Source organism: Porites lutea, chromosome 12, assembly GCF_958299795.1.
Source record: "Porites lutea chromosome 12, jaPorLute2.1, whole genome shotgun sequence".
Taxonomy (NCBI): domain Eukaryota; kingdom Metazoa; phylum Cnidaria; class Anthozoa; order Scleractinia; family Poritidae; genus Porites; species Porites lutea.
In genome coordinates, this window is record NC_133212.1 from 7,737,552 (window position 1) to 7,760,985 (window position 23,434).

A 23,434-nucleotide genomic window follows, 5' to 3' on the forward strand; every position below is an offset into this window, starting at 1 on the left:
TCATAAATATTCTCAACTTTTCTAACTGTTTTGTGAACTCGGTTGTGTACTCATTAAGAATACCTGAGTTCAGAAAAGCACTAGCTTTATGCCTCACAGGATGCCAAAAGGTAATAAACAGACCGGGTGGACACGAAGAAAGAGATAACCGAAGCTTTGCTTTGACTCCACTACCAAACAATTCGAGGCCTCTGCAGCAGGATGTTGAACTGAAACCTATAGACACTAAAGTGTGATCTGCCATATTGGATACCTTAATCAAAGTGAACTGTATGCTGTAACAATGTTGAACACTAAAGTTTTGTAGAACCTGGCGTTTATTAGTATTAAATTAAGTTTCAAATTTAAAATCTCGACGTTTTTTTTTCCTCACCATTTTATTACACTCGCTACGTAACTACAGTTCGGCCTTAGCTGAAAAATAATGCAGAAAATGTCACAAGGAGACAAATTCCATTGTAAATTAGCTTGGTGCATCACTAAATAACGTTTTACTCGTACTCAAGGAAATTTTTTTAAGAAGTTTGCCTGCAAGATTCATAAGTTAATATGTTAATATGAAACATGCCCGCGATTGTGGAAATTGTTCCCAAGGCAACCACTTAGCTTTCGGGAACAGCTTTTGATGTTTAGGGTCCCGTTCTCCTCTCTTGCGATAGATAAGTTTCCTACGCCACTTCTGGTGGTCTTGAACCTCTTACTGTGACTTCGGCTCTGTATACTTCTTCAGCTTTCCTTTCGGAGGCCCGTCTGTTTTGCGTATCTTGTTGGCACATTAACCAACAAGTTATTATGACATAACTCCACCGCTCTCTCCTCAAACGCACGCGCCCCCGCCATCACTGAGTCGCCATTTCTGTATAAATCCTCCTCTGTCGATCTTGAGCGCTGACCTGTGCCTCCCTTCTTTTTTGGTAAGTATTAAGGATGCTACTAATATTAGTTGCCTCCTGATGTGGTCATGTTAATAACACACATGCGTAATTGAGTCGGTTTTTTACGAAACTGAATTTACAGAACAGTAATCAAGGAAAACTGGTTACTTTGCTGCTCTTTACCATGACTGGACTCATTCATATTACATGGTCGTGGCCAAAAAAGTGTCAAGCAGGTCAAGTTGGCGTATCGTTAAATCCACATTCGTTAATTTTGAAGGAGATAATTTCCATTTCCATGCAGTCATGCGAAGCATTTTCAATGAGAGAAAAAAATATCAAGATTTTTTACTAAGACCATTGTTTACGTTTTTAAAACGATTAAAATCTACAGTGCTTAGGGAATTTGTTGAATGCATTTCACGATTTTGCCGCAAATTCAGTAAGGAAATATTTTTCTACCTACTGCACCGACAGGCCAAAGTCTGTCGCTCTCCTGACATTTTTTCCCTTTTGTCTTTAAAAGGCGTCTTACAAAACTGTCTCGAAACAGGAAGGCATATTAACAAATTACTTCAAGTCCTGGCCACATATCACTTCGCAATTCTTGTTCAAAAAGCAAAAAACTATTGTTTCATACAAAAAAAAATGAGGAACTTATCACCACGCACGAGCGCAAATCGAGTAATAAGTCTTCCTCATACACGCTGTATTCTGTATTCGCTCTGCCTTCCTGTCCCTCATTTTAGCCAACTGTCTGTAAACCTGACGTCATTTTTGAGGATATCGGAAAATATCTTTCAAATTTGATCAAAGTCTGTTGGTTATGAAAAGTTATAAGGAAGATTTAAGCCAATTAGAAACGGATATATATGTGAATAAATAAATAAGTTCTTACTCTTGCATAAAGGGCTGTTCTAGTTTGGTTGTATAAATTTTAATCATTTACGTTTTTATGCGAGTCATCTGCAAAAATGCCCTCTTGTAATTGATATTTGGCCGATATGATGAGAAGGCGTATTAACAAATTTAGTTCAGCGAGTCGTCCCAAAAAATGAAATAAATTGCCGAGTATTTGTTAGGCTAAAAAGCCAAAATAACCGTTAAATTGGTTTCATCGATTAACTTCACCTGCATCCGCAGAACGCATACAGTGTGTATAATAAAAGGAGACGAGATACGTATTTTTTTGAGCCAATCAGAAACGAATAGATATGTAAATGAATAATTATTATAATTATATGTCCTAATATTTCCAAGTTTTTACTCTCGCATAAAGGAACTGTTCTAGTTAGGTTGTATACATTTTAATCATTTACTTTTTTATGCCGCTAAACATCTACAAATCCCTCTTGTAATGGATATTTCGCCGGTACGTTGAGAAGACGTATTAACAAATTTAGTGCAACAAGTCATCCCAAAAGATATAATAAATTGCCGAATATTTGTTAGGCTATACCAAAATAACGGTTAAATTAAGTTTTATCATTGAACGTTACCTGCATCCACAGAACAAATACAGTCTGTATATTAAAAGGAGACGAGATAAAGGTTTTTTTCCTACATCGAGATAGTTCATTCTGTTTTATGATCCACAGACGCAGTACAGTGTATTTAAGGCCACGAGATAAATATCTTCAGTTTTTCCTACACCGAGAGATACTTCAAGTCCTGGACACATCAAGAAGAAAAGAAAAAGCAAGTATTTCATACAAAAAAGTGATGAACGTATCAACTGGCATGAGCGCAAATAATACGTCTTCCTCATACACGCCATATTCAGTTCTTTCACGAGTAGAATGAATAACAGTGTCTGTCTTTTTCTTGTTGGAAGCCGTCCTTATTGTCACAGGAAACTTTCTCACAATTGGTCTCTTTGCAACAGAGAGAAAACTTCGAAAGAAGAGCCTTTTTCTGGTTGTAAACATGGCTTTCGCAGATTTGATTTCAGGAGCTGTTTCCTTGCCTTTGTAGCGGAGTTCCGGCGCGCGAAGCGCGCCAGCGGAGCACCATGGGTAATAAAATTTGGTAAACCATCCATCCGAGAAAATTTGGTTATGACGTAGCGTACGCCCGTACACTCTTTACGGGGGAGGGAAGGGAATCAGGTGTCAGCCCGTCCGGGGGAGGAGTATGTTATAAATCGCGCGATGCATTTGTGCAACCCACCTGTTTCTTGGCGGGAAATCGCGCAAGAAATGACGTGGCTGTTGTCGCGTTCAAAAACATGTTTAATTCAAAGGAAACTACTTCATTGCATAAGAATTTTGTGTCCGGAGAGCTCAGTTTCTAGTAAACTATTTCAAGGAAATTGTTATGGCAACAAAAAATAGCGGATTGGATTCAAACTATTTGCTTGTAAGTGAAAAGCGACGGGAAAGAAGAAGAGAAAGGCATAGAGTAAGAAATACCAGGCGCGCTAGCGAAGAGGATTCAAGTGGAAAATTTATCCAGCATCTGCGACTTGTTCACTGATAGCTGAAGCTGACAGAGTTTTGATTCATCTTTTGATGTTTTTACCTGTCTTTTTGCACTGGATCTACAAAATGAAATACGGCAGCTATCAACATTATTTTGTTATTCTTGGCTGGCTTGTTTACTGGGTTGTTGTTGAGAAATGTGCCGCACAACAAAAAGAAATCGGGAATCATCGTTTTCAAAAATATGCTACTCTTAGTAAGCTTACTTCGCCTTGCTGGACCATGCGAAAAATCTTAAGCGATTCTGGCCTCATATACTTGATGGGTTTCCGTGCTGCATCTCGACCGGTAAGCTTGAGTAATTTTATTGCATTTTATGTGTTTTCTTTTTTCATGTTTATGCCGTCATTTTACGCACATTTGTAAGGTTTGAATCAATTTATCTGACCTAGTAAAGAACTTAAAAAGTCTTTAGACATTTTCTGCCGGCGACTAGAAAAAAAAGTTCTGAAAAATAGTTTAGTTATCCTATTGTTTGTAAAAAGAAAACTTTGAGCGATATTCTTGCCTGGAGTTCATCTTGCAAAATAGCAAACACGGCGAACTTAAAACTTAAGGCTTAATTTAAATCTATTCGTGACTCAGCTTTACTCTCAAAACACGTCTTCGGGAATAAAAATTGTTGACCTTTAAATGTTTCTTCGTTTTATATTTGTTGTCTTGATTGTTTGTCAAGATCTCTTTCTTCCGAGTTCTTACATGATCGCTTTGCCAGTTGTTGTTTTCAGTCGTCCGTGAACGCGTTGGTCACGCTCTACGTCCAATGTTTATGCTCTGATTGGTCAAAATTTGACAGGTGAGTTCATGCGGAAAATTTATGCAGCATCTTGAAACTTGCTTACTGTGACAGCTGAAGCTGACAGAGTTTTGTGTCAACTTGTCATGTTTTTAACTGTCTTTTTCTACTGGATGTACGAAATGTACTATCAAGAGTCTTCTGTTATTCATAGCTAGTTTGTCTATTGGGTTTTTGGTTGAGAAATACGTCGCCTGTCAAAGTCGGAAATCCGATTTCGGATGGCATCGATTCGTTTTCGTTTTTCACCTTGCTTGATTGAACAGTCTGAAGCGATGTAGCTTTCAGGAGCTGTCTGAGTAATTATTGTATTTGTGTTTGTTTTTTTCATATATCTAGTTTCATGAAGCTGAGCGCAGTTTATGAGGCTATAGTTTATGCATGTTTGAATTAAGACAATTAAGATTTGAGATATCTGGCCTATAGTATGAGGTTTGATTTAAGCTTGCAGAACTTTAAAAAGTCTGTAGTCCATATTTTCTCACCGCAAATAGAAAGAAAAAAACGTTGCGTTTTTATTTTGGTTGTAGAAAGAAAGCTTTGAACAATTTTCTCGCCTCGAGTTCATCTTTGGAAACAGCAAACACCGGGAAGCCGGCTTTAAAACATAAACTTAGGCTTTAAGCATAAGGACTCGGGATTCTTAGAGACACTTTAATACTTAATTGTCTTCGTGAATGAAAAATGTTGTCTCTGTAAATGTTTCACCGAATTATATTTCTTTTATTGATTGTTAGTAGTCTCCCTTGCAATTTGCCGTTAATGTTTTCAGTTGCAGGAGTACTAAAAACGTTGCGCTTATTAAACGCTTGTTAAGTTTACACATCGTTATAAAACCATTAAATAAATAAAAAACACAATAAATTCTTTATTATGTTGAAATGTAACTCTGTTAATGTTCATTCAAACACTCCACAGCTTGCAACTGGCTGGCCGTTATATAGGTGATTTTGGAAATTTTTTAGCGGTTTCGCTAAAAGCGCACACGTGCTTCGCTCGTCCTGAATATTGAATGAGTGTAATTTATATTTCAAAACTGTGAAATACTGCATTCTGTCTGAGGTCTGTATGATAAAAACAGCGCCTTATAGTACTGTTTCACCTCAGACTGTCAGATGTGATGTATAAAAAGTATAAAAGGTTGGTTTACACGCCCCCAGATTTGTTAGCAAGATTTTGTAAAGCAAACTTGTCAAACGGAAAAAAATCTGCCCGATTTGCTTTCCAAGTATTTGTTTTCCAGGCCTAATGTACTGTGATCAAGAGCCATTATGGACGTTAAATGTGATCGAAGATGATTGCTATTTTTTGGGTGTACATATAAAGGCCGTCAGCTCGATGTAAGGTTTGGTGTACTCTTGGACTTTTAGCAAATTATTTTCCTCTCAAATCACTTAGCCTTAATCCCTCAAAACAAAAGTCACATGAATGTGCTCTAAAGTGAACTGATTTGTGGAATACAAGTTAATTGTTTGATTGAAATTACAAATTTATTAATGGGAGCTTCGCATTTAGCGCTGGCTAAATCTATATATTATGTGTACTTATATATCGGTCCCACCTATAGGCTATGGAAATGGCATACATCATACATAACGTTGCGTATCGGTTGGGACATCACTGATGCCACCTTCTCACAGGCATCATTAATCTCTGCTGTTTTTATAGCCTTTGAACGATTTTACGCCATTTACTGGCCGCTAAAACACCGAACTTTGTCACCCAAAGCGTACTACATTACAATTGTCATTATCTTGACGCTGCCTTTGCTTGTTTCGGCGGTGTTTAACCCTGTCAAGTACTTAATTTCAAAAAAAGCAGCTACGTATGCTTGGATGTCATTCCCTTTGCTGTTTCTATTTATTGTTTGTGCTTGTAACATTGGTATTTGTAGAACTTACCACAAGAGGAAAGTTTCTTCACAACAGGGAAACAGAGCATCTCCAACCCAACGCTTGACCGTAACCTTGTTGCTCGTGTCCACTATTTCTCTACTGTCATGGCTTCCTCTAGTAACTGCAAACTACATATTTTATGTTCAAAACATTTATACATCTAAGTGGCATTTGATTTATGATATCATAAATATTCTCAACTTTTCTAACTGTTTTGTTAACTCGGTTGTGTACTCATTAAGAATACGTGAGTTCGGACAAGCACTAGCTTTATGCCTCACAGGATGCCAAAAGGTAATAAACAGACCGGGTGGACACGAAGAAAGAGATAACCGAAGCTTTGCTTTGACGCCATTACCAAACAACTCGAGGCCTCTGCAGCAGGATTTTGAACTGAAACCTGTAGACACTAAAGTGTGATCTGCCATATTGGATGCCTTAATCAAAGCGCACTGTATGCTGTAACAATGTTGAACACTAAAGTTTTGTAGAACCTGGCGTTTATTAGTATTAAATTAAGTTTCAAATTTAAAATCTCGACGTTTTTTTCTTCCTCTCTATTTTATTACACTCGCTTCGTAACTGCAGTTCGGCCCTGAAAAATAATGCAGAAAATGTCACAAGGAGACAAATTCCATTGTAAATTAGCTTGGTGCATCACTAAATAACGTTTACTCGCATTCAAGTAAATTTTTTAAGAAGTTTGCCTGCAAGATTCATAGGTTAATAAGTTAATATGAAACATGCCCGCGATAGTGGGAATTGTTCCCAAGGCAACCACTTAGCTTTCGGGAACAGCTTTTGATGTTTAGGATCCCGTTCTCCTCTCTTGCGATAGATAAGTTTCGTACGCCACTTCTGGTGGTCTTGAACCTCTTACTGTGACTTACGCTCTTTATACTTCTTCAGCTTTCCTTTCGGCGGCCCGTCTGTTCTGCGTATCTTGTTGGTACATTAACCAACAAGGTATTATGACCTAACTCCACCGCTCTCTCCTCAAACGCACGCGCCACCGCCATCATTGAGTCGCCATTTCTGTATAAATCCTCCTGGTCGATCTTGAGCGCTGACCTGTGCCTCCCTTCTCTCTTGGTAAGTATCAAGGATGCTACTAACATTAGTTGCCTCCTGGTGTGGTCATGGTAATTACACACGCATGCGTATTTGAGTCGGTGTATTACGAAACTGGATTTACACAACAGTAGTCAAGGAATATTGTTTACTTTGCTGCTCGTTACTACTGGACGCATTTATATTACATGGTCGTCGCCAAAAAATGGTCAAGCAGGTCAAGTTGACGTATCGTTAAATCGACATTCGTTAATTTTGAAGGAGATAATTTCCATTTCCATGCAGTCATGCGAAGCATTTTCAATGAGAGAAAAAAAAAATATTAAGTTTTTTTACTAAGACCATTGTTTACGTTTTTAAAACGATTAAAATCTACAGTGCTTAGGGAAATTGTTGAATGCATTTCACGATTTTGCCGCAAATTCAGTAAGGAAAGGTTTTTCTACCTACTGCACCGACGGGCCAAATTCTGTCGCTCTCTTTGTTTTTTTTTTTGCCTTTTGTCTTTAAAAGGCGTCTTACAAAACCGTCGCGAAACAGGAAGGCATATTGATGCGCGCAGCATTTGGGGTACTCCTGCAAGCGATGTTCATGAACGACTAAAAACAAACTGCAAAGCGATTAAAATTGCAAAAGAGGCTACGACGATCAATAAAACAATTCGGTGAACCATTTACAGAAGCAACAATTTTCATTCACGAAGACAAGAACTAACGTTTTTCTAAAGGTTGTGTTCCTTTTAGCCAAACTTTTTTCGGATTTGGACAATCCAGATTGTATGGATTTTTGTGCTAGCCGGAACAAAACTCTGAAATTGAAGTAGTGCCTGCTGCACTGATCTTCCTCTCAATTTCAACACATCGTTTTTTATTTCCCTCTGCTGAATTAAGCGTCTTCTCGTGAGAAATGAAAAAGAAAGTAGCTCTTTCGTAGTTCATACTGGGGCTGATTAACGTAAAATTACTTGGAATTTGATTCAAGAAAGTTCAGAAGACAATTACGGATTCTCAAATGCTGAGAAGCGCGTACTAAACACAAACACGCATTGGACACAAAAGTTTTACGGTGAGAAAATCCAAGCGTTTCCGTTTCCTTATTGATTTAGAGTATCAATGGAACTTTAATTTAATACAATGCAATCCCTTAGCAGCATTTAGAACAACGGAGGAGTATAAATAACTTTTGCCTAAACTAACCTTGACCTGCCTCGTATATCGATGAACAAGCACGTTCTTGCGATCGTAAAGCATTTTCGTTAAATGGAACAAAAATCTGAAACCAGATTGAGAAACCAATCTGAATGATCCAAGCGCTGAGGTGGATCGTTCAGATTGCAATCTTGTACTGCTTTAGTCCTTAATGCAACGGAAAATCAAATTTCGGATCGTAAAATCCGGATTTAGATTGGTCAAAAAGAACGCTTCAGTTTATGTTTTAAGCCGGCCTCCCGGTGTTTGCTTTTTTTCAAAGATGAACTCGAAGCAAGAAAATCGCTCAATGTTTTCTTTCTTCAGCCAAATTTGTAACTAAATATTCTTTCTATTTGCGGTTAGAAAATATTTCTAAAGGCTTTTCAAAGTTCTGTATGCCTATATCAAACCTGATACTAGGTCAGATCACTGTCTCAACTCTTACAAACGTGTATGAACTTGACGCATAATTTGTGCGCGACGTCATGAAATTAGATATAAATAAAAAACAAACATCAAATAAAATAATTGATCAGGCTTACCATTCGAGATGCAGCTCCTGAAAGCTATCAAGTAAGGCCAGAATCGCTTGAGACTTTTACACCTTCTTAAGCATGAAGCAAAGTGAAAAACGAAAACGACGCCATCCGAAATCGGATTTCCGACTATAACAAGCGACGCATTTCTCAACCAAAAACCCAATAAACAAACCAGCCATTAATAACAGGAGACTTTTGATAGCAGTTGTTTTTCATTTTGTTTATCCAGTGGAAAAAGACAGTTAAAGTTGACCCAAAGCTCTGCGAGCTTCAGCTGTCGAAGTAAACAAGTTTCAAGACGATGCATAATTTTCCGCAAGAACTCACTTTCAAATTTTGACCAATCAGAGCATAAACATTGGACGTAGAGCATGATCAGTGCGTGACCATTGGCAAGAAAAAGTCTTCCCCGCCTGTAATTTTAAAACAACTGGCTGACTTTTCGTGTCCGAGGTCAGTTTGAAATCAAAATCTTAATAGTGCAGGGCCATAGTGAAATAAGCACAACATATTTCATATGAATTGTTAAAAAAGTAAACTTGAGCCTGCGACTCTTTCAAAACTAGTAACTTGTCAGCGGATAACTTCAAAAAATACTTGACCTCAATGGGTCGACACCGGAGCCCGCGATATGGCCAAGTGATACTGGTCAGCGGAGCCCTGTTTTGACAGTTGTCAATTGATCACAACATTGATGTGCAATCAGTTTTTTTCCTGGGCTACCAAACTAGCTAGGAAGTGTGAGTAAACATTGGTTTCCCTGTGGTGCGGACGGGCGGTCGTTCGTTCGGTTGGTGTAGGGTCACGTGATTACCGAATTTTCTGTGATGGGTAGATTTACTTACCCATGGTGCTCCGCTGGCGCGCGTTTCGCGCGTTTTGTGCGTTTTCGCTAAAAACTAGCAGGGGGACTTGAGCTAGTCGGAAACGGATAGATCCTGTATTGATATTTCCGAAATCTTGCACTTACATTAAGGCACCGTTTTGGTAAGGTTATAGCGGGGCTCCCACGCGCGCGAAGCGCGCGTGGGACAGAGCCCCATACCCATAGATTATGGTCAACCTCTTTTCCTTTGGTTGTCACGTGATTGACCGAGCGTACGTACGTACGTACGTACGTACGTACGCGTCTACGGATTGTACGGGTGGGGTAGGGGAGACTATCAAAAGGAAGGGAGGGGTGTCTCAGGCGTGTCTTGCCAAGTCCACATCTTTTACATTGGACATTCACAATATGGTCAACTGACAGCTGTCAAAACAGGATAGCCACTGACCAGTATCCCGTGACCATATCGCGGGCTCAACTCATTGAGGTGACGTGATTTATTTGGAAGCTGTCCGCTGACCAGTTAATTACTTTACTAGATTGCGATCAATGCTCAGTCTCATACTTTCTAGCTAGTTTGGGATCGGAGCACAGGAAAACTGATACACGTCAATGTTGTGATCCATTGACAGCTGTCAAAACAAGGTATCCGCTGACCAGTATCACTTGACTATATCGCGGGCTCAGGTGTCGACCCATCGAGGTCAAGTGTTTTTTTGAAGTTATCTGCTGACAAGGTACTGGTTTTCAAATGATCGCAGGCTCAAGTTTAATTTTTTTTTAAATTCATATGAAATATGTTGTGTTTATGTGCCGCACAATTAAAATTTTGATTTCAAACTGACCTCGGACGCGAAAATTCAGCCAGCTGCTACAGGCAGGGAAGACAGTTTCTTTTGGCTTTTCTCGCCATGTTCACGCGTTGGTCACGCTCTACGTCCAATTTTTATGCTCTGATTGGTCAAAATTTGACAGATGAGTTCATGCGGAAAATTTATGCAGCATCTTGAATCTTGTTTACTTTGACAGCTGAAGCTGACAGAGTTTTGTGTCAACTTGTGATGTTTTTAACTTTCTTTTTCCACTGGATGTACAAAATGAAATTCAGCTGCTATCAGGAGTCTTCTGTTATTCATGGCCAGTTTGTTTATTGGGTTTTTGATTGAGTCAAAGTCGGAAATCCGATTTCGGATGGCATCGTTTTCGTTTTCATCTTGCTTAATGCGTAAGAGGGTTGCAAAGTCTGAAGCGATACTGGCGTTACTTGATACCTTTCAGGAGCTGCATCTCGAGTGGTAAGCCTAAGTAATTATTGTATTTGATGTTTGTTTTTTATTCCTAATTTAATGAAGTCGAGCGTAGTTGATGCGGCTATTTTGTTTACGCACTTTTGTAATATTTGAGACAATGATCTGACCGAGTATCAGGTTTGTTATAAGCTTACAGATCTTTAAAAAGCCTTTAGACATTTTCTCACCGCAAATAGAAAGAAAACGTTTCAAAGAATATTTAGTTATAATTCTGGCTGCAAAAGAAAGGTTTGAGCGGTTTTCTTGCCTCGAGTTCGTCTTTGAAAAAAGCTGAAAAAAGCAAACACCGGGAAGCCGGCTTAAAACATAAACTTCAGCTTTAAGCTCGAAGACTCAGGATTTTTAGAGACACTTTAATACTTGTCTTCCTGAATGAAAATTGTCGTCTCTGTATAATTTGTACAGAATTATATTTGTTTTATTGACTGTTAGTACTCTCTCTTGTAATTTCAATCGTTGTGCCGATTGTTTTCGGTCGTTCAGTAAACAACGCTTCCCGGAGTACTCAAAATGCCGCGCGTTAAACCGTTTTAAAATAAAAAATAAACATAATAGATTCTTTATTATGTTGGAGCGTAACTCTGTTAATGTTTGTTCAAATACTCGCCACTGCTAGCACTGTAAAAGTCAGAACCGGCTGGCCGTATAGATGATTTTGAAAATTTTTTCAACGGTTTACGGCTAAAGCCCACGCGTGCTTCGATCGTCCTGAAGAGCAATTTGTATCGCAATATTGTGAAATACTGCATTCTGTTTTCCGGGGTCTGTATGATAAAAACAGTGCCTCATAGTACTGTTTCACCTCAGATGTGATGTATAAATGATATAAAAGGTTGGTTTACACGCACCCAGATTTGTTGGCAAGATTTTGTAAAATAAACTTGTCCAACGCAAAAAATTCGGTCGGAATGTTTTTTCCAGGCCTAATTAATCTACTGTGATCAAGAGCCAACTCGATGTGAGATTTGGTTCACTCTTGGGCTGTTTGCAAATTATTTTTTGTAAAATCACTTAGCCTTTCCCTGAAAAGTCACACGAATGTGCTCTAAAGCTAACTGAATTGTGGAATACAAGTTTATTGTTTGATTTAAATTATAAATTTATTAATGGGAGCCTCGCTTTTAGCCCTGGCTAAATCTATATATTATAAATTTTAATCATACTATCTTTTATGCTTATCATCTTTAAAGGTTACGCTTAAGTAACTGATATTTGGCCCAGACGTTGTGAAGGTGCATTAGCATATTCAGACCAATACTTCGTCTCACAAGATATAATAAAATGTGGAATATTTGTCGGGTAAGCCAAATATCCGTCAAATTAGTTTCATCAATTAAACGCTTGCATCATGATTAGAAAATGTTTTTATGCTAATCATCTGCAAAAGTGTCCTCTTGGATATTTGGTCCATACGTTGAAAAGGCGTATCAGAACAAATTTAGTCCAGCAGGTCGTCTCAAAAGATAGAATAAATTGTTGAATATTTGTTAGGCTACGCCAAACTTTTTAATTAATTTCACCTGCAACTACAGAACGTATACAGTGTGCATTAAAAGCGGCGAGATAAGTATTTTCTTTCCTCCACAGACGCAGTACAGTGTATTTAAGGCAACGACATAAATATCTTCAGTTTTTCCAACATCGAGATACTTCAAGTCCTGGCCACATATCACTTCTTGTTCAAGAGGCAAAAAATTATTGTTTCATACAATAAAGTGAGGAACGTATCACCTGGCACGAGCGCAAATCGAGTAATAAGTCTTCCTCATACACGCTGTATTCTGTATTCGCTCTGCCTTCCTGTCCCACATTTTAGCCAACTGTCTGTAAAACTGACGTCTTTTTTGAGGACATCGGAAAATATCTTTCAAATTTGTTCAAAGTCAGTTGTTTATGAAAAGTTATAATGAATATTTGAGCCAATGAGAAAACGGATATATATGGGAATGAATAACTATTAGAAATATCTGTCCTAGTATTTCCAAGTTCTTACTCTTGCATAAAGGGACTGTTCTAGTTTGGTTGTATAAATTTTCATCATTTACTTTTTTATGCAAGTCATCTGCAAAAATGCCCTCTTGTGATTGATATTTGGCCGATACGTTGAGAAGGCGTATTAAGAAATTTAGTCCAGCAAGTCATCCCAAAAAATGAAATAAATGGCTGAGTATTTGTTAGGCTAAAAGCCCAAATAACCGTTAAATTGGTTTCATCGATTAAATTCACCTGCATCCACAGAACGCATACAGTGTGTATATTAAAAGGACACGAGATACGTATTTTTTTGAGCCAATCAGAAACGGATGGATATGTAAATGAATAGTTATTATAATTATATGTTTTAATATTTCCAAGTTCTTACTCTTGCATAAAGGAACTGTTCTAGTTAGGTTGTATAAATTTTAATCATTTTCTTTTTTATGCTGCAAATCATCTGCAAATCCCTCTCGTAATTCATATTTGGCCGGTACGTTGAGAAGACGTATTAACAAATTTAGTCCAACAAGTCATCCCAAAAGAGGAAATAAATTGCCAAGTATTTGTTAGGCTATGCCAAAATAACGGTCAAATTAAGTTTTATCTGATTCAACGTCACCTGCAACCACAGAACACATACAGTGTGTATATTAAAAGGAAATGAGATAAAGGTTTTTTTCCTACATCGAGAAAGTTCATTCTGTTTTATGATCCACAGACGCAGTGCAGTGTATTTAAGGCAACGACATAAATATCTTCAGTTTTCCTACATCGAGATACCTCAAGTCCTGGCCACATATTACTTCGCACTTCTTGTTCAAGAAGCAAAAAATTATTGTTTCATACAAAAAAAAAAGAGGAACGTATCACCTGGCACGAGCGCAAATCGAGTAATACGTCTTCCTCATACAGGCTGTATTCTGTATTTGTTCTGCCTTCCTGTCCCTCGTTTTAGCCAACTGTCTGTAAACCTGACGTCATTTTTGAGGATATCGGAAAATATCTTTCAAATTTGGTCAAAGTCAGTTGGTTCTGAAAAGTTATCAGGAAGATTTGAGCCAATTAGAAACTGATATATATGGGAATGAATAACTATTATAAACATCTGTCATAATATTTCCAAGTTCTTACTCTTGCATAGAGGAACTGTTCTAGTTTGGTTGTATACATTTCAATCATTTACTTTTTCAATTGATATTTGACCGATACGTTGAGAAGGCGTATTAACAATTTTAGTCAGCAAGTCGTCCCAAAAAAATGAAATAAATTGCCTTTTATTGATTAGGCTAAAAAGCCCCAATAACGGTTAAATTGGTTTCATCGATTAACTTCACCTGCATCCGCAGAACGCATACAGTGTGTATATTAAAAGGAGACGAGATACGTATATCGTTTTTGAGCCAATCAGAAACGGCTAGATATGTAAATGAATAATTAATATAATTATATGTCCTAATATTCCCGAGTTCTTGCTCTTGCATAAAGGAACTGTTCTAGTTAGGTTGTCCCCAGTACAAATTTTGATATTTTACTTTTTTATGCTGCTAATCATCTGCAAATCCCTCTTGTAATTGATATTTGGCCGTTAGGTTCAGAAGACTTATTAACAAATTAAGTCCAACAAGTCATCCCAAAAGATGAAATAAATTTCCCAATATTTGTTTAAGGCTATGCCAAAATAACAGTTAAATTAAGTTTTATCATTTAACGCCACCTGCATCCACAGAACAAATACAGTCTGTATATTAAAAGTAGACGAGATAAAGGTTTTTTTCCTACATCGAGATAGTTCATTCTGTTTTATGATCCACAGACGCAGTGCAGTGTATTTAAGGCCACGAGATAAATATCTTCAGTTTTCCTACACCGAGAGATACTTCAAGTCCTGGACACATCAAGAAGAAAAGAAAAAGCAAGTATTTCATACAAAAAAAAAATAATGAACGTATCAACTGGCATGAGCGCAAATAATCCGTCTGCCTCATACACGCCATATTCAGTTCCTTCACGGGTAGAAGGAATAACAGTGTGCAGCGTTTTCCTCCTGGAAGCTGTCTTAATTTCCGTTGGGAACTTGGTCACATTTGTAGTCTTCACATCAAAGAAAACGCTTCGCAAGAAAAGTCATTTACTTGTAATAAACATGGCCTTTGCCGATGCTATTTTAGGGGCTGTTGCTATGCCTTTGTATGTTTACTTATGGATCGGGCCCACTTATTGGTTATGGAATTATAAAGAGAAACTGTCCTTGGACATCTCTTGGAGTGTTGTTGATGCCACCTTCTCGCAGGGCTCGTTAATCTCAGCAGCCGCTATAGCCTTTGAACGATTTTACGCCATATACTGTCCGCTGAAACACAGAACAATGTCGTTTAAAGCATACTACATTATAATTTTCATCATCTGGACGCTGGCTTTCCTTTTTTCCGCGGTGTTTAACATAGCAAAGTTCTTAATCTCATTTAAAGCAGCTTCGTTTTGTTGGATGTCATTCTCTTTGCCGTCTCTATTCATTGTTTGCGCTTGTAGCATAGGTATTTGGAGAAAGTTTCAACTGAGGAACATTTCTTCACAGCAACAAAACAGAGCCTTGATAAACAAACGCTTGACGTTAACTTTGCTTCTCGTGTCCACCATTTCTCTACTGTCATGGCTTCCCTTAGTCATCGCGAACTGTCTTATTTATATCCTAAAGATTAATATACCTAAAGTTACATTGTTTTATCGTGTCATAAATCTTCTCAACTTTTCCAACAGTCTCGTTAACCCGGTTGTTTACTCATTAAGAATTCCCGAATTCAGACAAACGCTGGGTTTTTGCATAATAACACGTCGGAAGCTGATAAACAGGGATGAAAGGAACAAAGGAAGAGATAACAAGCGGCTTGCCCCTACTCCGGCAATACGACCATCAACACAGCCAAATGACCAAAATTGTCTTCAGAAGGAGTTTGAACTAGAAACTATTGTGACTAAACTGTAATCAGCTATGTTGGTCTAATTATTGCAACTACGTTGTGATGTAAAAATTTTGACAAAGAAATTAAAGTGTAGCGTAGCCAGACACTTAAATAAATGAATGCATGGATACATGAATGAATAAATGAATAAAAGAATGCACAGACGGACGAACGAACGGCATGACATGCATGGTAGTGAAACCTAATTGGTTCAGTTTGTTTGTTTTGAAACGGAAAGTAAAAAAAGCGGTTTGATAAAAAACAGTCATGATATTTAGTAAACATTTTTAGCCTGGATACAAGGAACAAAAGCTTTAGAGTAATATTAAAATACATTTGGGCTACTTTTCATGATATTTGTGGTCAGTATCGGGAATCAGGAGAGTTTGTCTAAGACAAATCTTATTAGAATCTCGTCAAATTTGTTGAAACACTTTTTTACGTTATGCCCTTTATAATGTTGATACCACCATGATATGGCTCTTTGTTGACTTAAAAAAAAATAAACGATTCTCAAAACTGAAGACGGAGAGAACTAGATAAGCTGGTTGAGGAAGCATGTGTTTGCACGAAATTTTGCAGGTGTGTGAATGGGGTTTATCGACTAGTGACAAAGGGTGAAAAATATTACTGACTACCGACAAAACGAGTAAAAAAATTATCGACTACCGACAGGAAAAATATTAACCGACTAACGATATGGGCTAACATTATCAATAAATGCTTTAAGAAAAAAGAGCATTTTGTATTTTGTTTTTTGTTTCATCAGATGGTTTAAGGGAAACAATTTCGTGTTTTGTTGTTACAGGTACATTGCCACAACCAATATCAAAATCACAGAAATTAAGTCACACCTTAGAGCTGCTGCTGACTTGCTGACTGCTAAATTTTATTGAAAAGCAAAAGGTGGAAAAACCAAACGTTTCTTGTTTCGGTCCGAGAAATGCTTAGATTAATCCTCCCCACTTTTTTACATTGTGCTCTTTCATGTTGACTCCAGAACCATCATATGGCTCTCGGTTGACTTAACACTCGGAAGTACACGCAAATTCATACCCCCACCTTGGTGCGGGGGTGGGGGTGGAAGGAGCCCCTCCCCGGAGTTTTTGATATGTTACAGTATTTTGAAACGATTTTGCCTTCAGTGGAAAGCCTTTACTCTTCTTAACAAGATGAGGTATATTTCACGGGTGGTGGCGCTGCTGGAGGCCGCGAGAATTGGTTACGGTAGTTTTTGTGCTTTACATGAATAATAACATATGAATAAGCACTTTGCATGATTTTATACACAAGAGATACTTTTATTTTTACCCAAAATTGGCTTGACCACCTGCTACTTGTGACGTCATATCTCATAACCACATCAACTGACCATCACTAAACTTGTCTCAAAATCTGCGCGAGGGTTGAACGAACAGCTACTGAAAACGTCAGGCCCCGGTTGTTCAAAAGTTGGATAGCGCTATCCACCAGATAAATTACTATCCAGTGGATAAGCACTGGGGAAACCAATTGCACTATCCAGGTTTTGAACAACTGGGGCCAGGTGCTAATGTTTTATCCTCTAGGAAAAAACTCAGAAAAACCTTATGGGGGAGATGTACGTCCGAGGGTAAAAAAAAAATATTCTCAAAACTGAAATCGGAGAGAAGAACTGCATACAGGGAGTAACTAGATAAGCTGCTTGAAGAGTAGTGTAATTTGCCAAATACCAGCGCATTTACAACATTCCCCAATGTCCTGGTGCCGAGAAAATGTCTCACCCTATTAATCTGACATAAACTACCTAAACATGATGAGACAGTGTTTGTAATATGTTCATCAAAGCTAAGGGTGGAGTCTACTTGAAGTCCCTGGTCTCGTGCAGAGAAGGCTATAGTAACTTCCTCTCCAAGTAGAGTGACGTGAAAGTCTGCAGGTAATCTCTGTAGCATTTGTCGCGTTCCCAGCACCATCGACTTGGTCTTGTCTGGGTTGATCAAAAGACTATTATAGGAGCACCAAGACGCAATCTTTGATAAATCATCATTAATTTGCTGGACAACACTGCAAGTATCTTTGACAAAAAATGACAAATAGAGTTTTGAATCGTCAACGTGTGATTCCAGAGAACCAAGTTTCGGGTTGTTGGAAAGGTCGTTAATGTAGATGGTAAATATTACCGGACCTAGGATGGAACCCTGTGGTACACAATGAGAAATAGCACCCAGACTTGAGGCCTCAGCACCGATCCTGGCGTACTGTTGACGTCCTGACAAATAGCTTCCAAACCATTCCAGAGCGGTACAACCAACCCCCAGTGTCCTTATTTACTAAAAAACCTTGATCACACCAACCAGCAGCTGAAGCATTACTTTTAAATTTTAATATAGGGATGCATGATTGAAATCGCCAACAGAAGGCGATTTCTCTGTACGCACTAGATAATATTCAACAAACCCATGGTCGTCGACAAAAAAGGAAACAAGTCAAGCTGGCATTTTAAATGGAAGATCAACTCATAATATTACATTTCTTGGTGAGAGCTTTAATTGGTAATTAAATCTACAGTGCTTAGGGGAGTCGTTGAATGTTTTTTGTATGATTTTGTTGCAAATTCAGGTAGAAAGTAGTTTTTTTAACGCCAGCTAATTAACTAACAATTAGCAGGAGGACTCGAGCCAATCGGAAACTGATGGATACTTGAATGAATAATTAATACAACTGTCTTAATATTTCCGAAATCTTTTATACTCTCGCATAAGGATACCGTTCTGGTTAGGTCATATAAATTTTGATCATCTATTTTTTATGCTTATTTTCTTAAGTTGCGCTCAAGTAGCTGATATTTGGCCGATACGTTGTGAGGACTTATTAACAAATTCAGACCATTAAGTCGTCTCAAAAGGTACAATAAATTTTTGCCTTGTCGGGCTAAGTCAAATAACGGTTAAATTAGTTTCATTAATTAAACACCTGCATCATGACCCTCAGGACGCATACAATGTATCTAAGGCGACAAGTTGATATCTTTTTCAAGTTTCTATATCGAGATACTTAAAGCGCTGCATCATGATCCAGAAACGCATTCAGTGTATTCAAGGCAACGAGATAAATAGTTTCAGTTTTTCCAGCATCGAGATACTTCCAATGCTGGTCACATATGACTCTTTGTTCAGGACGACAAATTTTATTATTTCATAAAAAAATGAGGAACGTATCACCTGGCTCGAGCGCAAATAATACATCGTCCTCATCCTTACAATATTCAGTTCCTTCACAGGTAGAAGGAATAACACTGTCCGTCGTTTTCTTGTTGGAAGCCATCCTGATTGTCGCGGAGAAGAAAAGCCTTTTTCTGGTTGTAAACATGGCCTTCGCAGATTTAATTTCAGGAGCGGTTTCCTTGCCTTTGTATGTTTACTCTTCTATCGGGCCCAGTTATCGGTTATGGAGAACATCATATAAAGCGTTAGATATCGGTAGGGACGTCACTGATACCACCTTCTCGCAGGCATCATTAATCTCTGCTGTTTTTATAGCCTTTGAACGTTTTTACGCCATTTACTGGCCGCCAAAACACCGAACTTTGTCAACAAAAGCGTACTACATTGCAATTGTCATCATCTAGACGCTGGCTTTGCTTGTTTCGGCGGTGTTCAACCCTGTCAAGTACTTAATTTCAGACAAAGCAGCTACGTATGCTTGGATGTCATTCCCTTTGCTGTTTCTATTTATTGTTTGTCTTTGTAACATTGGTATTTAAAGAACCTTTCACAAGAGGAAAGTTTCTTCCCAACAGGGAAACAGAGCATCTCAAACCCAACGCTTGACCGTAACCTTGTTGCTCGTGTACACTATTTCTCTACTGTCATGGCTTCCTCCAAACTACATATTCTATGTTCAAAACATTACTACATCTTAATGGTGTTTGATTTATGATATCATAAATATTCTCAACTATTCTAACTGTTTTGTTAACGCGGTTGTGTACTCATTAAGAATACCTGAGTTCAGACAAGCACTAGTTTTGTGCCTCACAAGATGCCAAAAAGTAATAAACAGACCGGGTGGACACGAAGGCGACGCCACTACCAAGCAACCCGAGGCCTCTGCAGCAGGATTTTGAACTGAAACCTGTAGACACTAAACTGTGATCTGCCATATTGGATGCTTTAATCAAAGCGAACTGTATGCTGTAACAATGTTGAACACTAAAGTTTTGTAGAACCTGGCGCTTATTAAAGTTAAATGAAGTTTCAAATTTCAAATCTGCACGTTCTTTTTCCTGTCTATTTTATAACACTCGCTTCGTAACTGCAGTTCGGCCTTAGCTGAAAAATAATGCAGAAAATGTCACAAGGAGACAAATTCCATTGTAAATGAGCTTGCTATTACTAAATAACGTTTCACTCGCATTTAAGTAAATTTTTTAAGAAGTTTGCGTGCAAGATTCATAGGTTAATATGTTAATATGAAACATGCCCGCGATAGTGGGAATTGTTCCCAAGGCAACCACTTCGCTTTCGGGAACTGCTTTTGATGTTTAGGCTCCCGTTCTCCTCTCTTGCGATAGATAACTTTCCTACGCCACTTCTGGTGGTCTTGAACCTCTTACTGTGACTTACGATCTATATACTTCCTCAGCTTTCCTTTCGGAGGCCCGTCTGTTCTGCGTATCTTGTTGGTACATTAACCAACAAGGTATTATGACCTAACTCCACCGCTCTCTCCTCAAACGCACGCGCCACCGCCATCATTGAGTCGCCATTTCTGTATAAATCCTCCTCGGTCGATCTTGAACGCTGACCTGTGCCTCCCTTCTCTCTTGGTAAGTATCAAGGACGCTACTAACCGGTTAGTTGCCTCCTGGTGTGGTCATGGTAATTACACACGCATGCGTATTTGAGTCGGTTTATTACGAAACTGGATTTACAGAACAGTAGTCAAGGAATACTGTTTAATTTGTTGCTCGTTACTACTGGACGCATTTATATTACATGGTCGTCGCCAAAAAGCAGTCAAGCAGGTCAAGTTGACGTATTGTTAAATCCACATTCGTTAATTTTGAAGGAGATAATTTCCATTTCCATGCAGTCATGCGAAGCATTTTCAATGAGAGAAAAAATAATATCAAGTTTTTTTACTAAGACCATTGTTTACGTTTTTAAAACGATTAAAATCTACAGTGCTTAGGGAAATTTTTGAAGGCATTTCACGATCATGGACCGCGGAGGGGGAGGGGCTGGTAGGGCTATAGCCCTACCACTTTATTGCTGGGATGTATTTTCTAGCGCTCCAGTTGACACGGAAAAAAATTCGCGTTGAATTATTGGACTTTGCCCTATGAAAGAGTGGGATGTTTCCTTGTCCGAACTATTAGAACCCGATTTGCGTGCAAGAATAATAAGACGAAAGGCCCAAATGGAGCGATTTGACTTTTTCTTTGCTTTGCATCTTCGAGAGCATCTTTATTCCCACACCGATAACCTATTTAAGGATCTTCACGGTACTAATATGGCTGCTGTCAGTGGAGAACGTCTGGCAATTCTAACAAAGGAGATGCTCACAAAAAATATACACCAATGATCAGAGCTTTGACCATTTCTATGCTAATGTTGCCCGCAGGAGTGAAGGCCTGCTTGACGAACCAACGCTTCCAAGAAAACGACGCACTGCGGCAAGACTGGAGGTTGGTGCTAGTGCACCGAGCTATCCCCAAATCCCCAAACTTAGAGGGTCTATTATGAGGCTATTCATCTTATCGTCAGGGCTATCTATCAGTGTGTTAATCAGGAAAGCTTTAGCTCCTACGCCCAGATGGAGACCCTCTTGGTTAAAGCTGCTAATGGTGACGACGAGGCAGAGTTCAATAGTACTTTGAAGCACCATACGGCGAAGATGTTGATACAGGGGCGCTACCTGGGCAGCTGACTATTTTGGAAGTTATGTCAAAGGAGGAGAAGATATCACGTTTTGACGAAATCCTGATGGCGGTGTTAAAGTTTCCAGAACCAAAAAAGAAACTAATTCAGGAAGCCAAACCATCTGTAAGCTCCAGCTTGCTGTAAATCCTACTACAAGCACTGCTGGCGAGGGTTCATTCTCATCTGTACGGCGTCTAAAGACGTGGCTTTGATCCAGGATGGGAGACGAAAGGTTTAGCAACCTACAGTAGTAGTGTTGAACGGTCACAAGCTGAGAACAGACAGTGTCTCTATAGCTGACGTCGCACATGAGTTTGTTTCCAGCAATGAGTACCGCAAGAGAGACTTCGGCACTGCGGACAACTTCAAAAAGTAGCAATCTAAGGAGGATTTATTTAACATATTGGCTATACTGGATACCATAACACGTGACGACGTTTATGTTAAATTTGTTGAGGTTGCAAATAAGATGGCGCGCAAATGCAAGATAAATGGCGAAACACTGAACTTAATGTTTCTTTTTATTGGCGAGATTTTTTAGCCCTACCACTTTAAAATGGTCTCCGCCGTCCCTGACGATTTTGCCGCAAATTCAGTGAGGAAATACCTACTGCACCGACGGGCCAAATTCTGTCGCCCGCCTTGTTTTTTTTTTTTTTGCCTTTTGTCTTTAAAAGGCGTCTTACAAAACCGTCGCGAAACAGGAAGGCATTTTGACGCGCGCAGCATTTTTGGGCACTCCTGCAAGCGATGTTCATGAACGGCTGAAAACAAACTGCACAGCGATTAAAATTGCAAGAGAGGCTACGAACAATCAATAAAACAAACATAATTCGGTGAACCATTTACAGAAACAACAATTTTAATTCACGAAGACAAGTACTAACGTTTTTCGAAAGGTTGCGTTCCTTTTAGCCAAACTTTTTTCAGATTTGGACAATCCAGATTGTATGGATTTTTGTGCTAGCCGGAACAAAACTCTGAAATTGAAGTAGTGCCTGCTGCACTGATCTTCCTCTCAATTTCAACACATCGTTTTTTATTTCCCTCCGCTGAATTAAGCGTCTTCTCGTGAGTAATTTTAGTCCAACAAGTCATCCCAAAAGATGAAATAAATTGCCGAATATTTGTTAGGCTATGCCAAAATAACGGTTAAATTAAGTTTTATCATTTAACCTCACCTGCATCCACAGAACACATATAGTGTGTACCGTAAAATTCCGAAAATAAGCCTCTCCATGTATAAGCCCCTCCAAATATAAGCCCCCCAAAACCGGTAACGTAAAAAACCCTTTGTTAAATCGCCCCTCCAAATATAAGCCCCCTGGGGACTTGGGCTTGAAATTAGAAAATTGCCCTCAAATACAAAGTAAAACAACGATAAATTTACGTCCAACTATAAGGCTAGCCCAATCGATTTTGAGCAAATTTCCCTCCTTAGATAAGCCCCTCCGAATATAAGCCCCTCAAAAAGGGCCTTTGAAAAATGTAACCCCCGGGGCTTATTTTCGGAATTTTACGGTATATTAAAAGGAGACGAGACTATTTTTTCCTACATCGAGATAGTTCATTCTTTTTTATGATCCACAGACGCAGTACAGTGTATTTA

At 38.7% G+C, this 23,434-nt stretch overlaps 1 protein-coding gene across 1 annotated transcript in view; it reads left to right on the forward strand.

Moving 5' to 3' along the window:
- The window catches only part of LOC140953654 (adenosine receptor A1-like), a 1,029-nt gene extending 793 nt beyond the window's left edge, over nucleotides 1-236 (forward strand). Inside the window, exon 1 of the mRNA XM_073403068.1 lies at nucleotides 1-236. This exon is cut by the window's left edge and continues 793 nt beyond it. Coding sequence (XP_073259169.1) covers nucleotides 1-236 — 236 coding nt within the window.
- The last annotated feature ends 23,198 nt before the right edge of the window (nucleotides 237-23,434 follow it).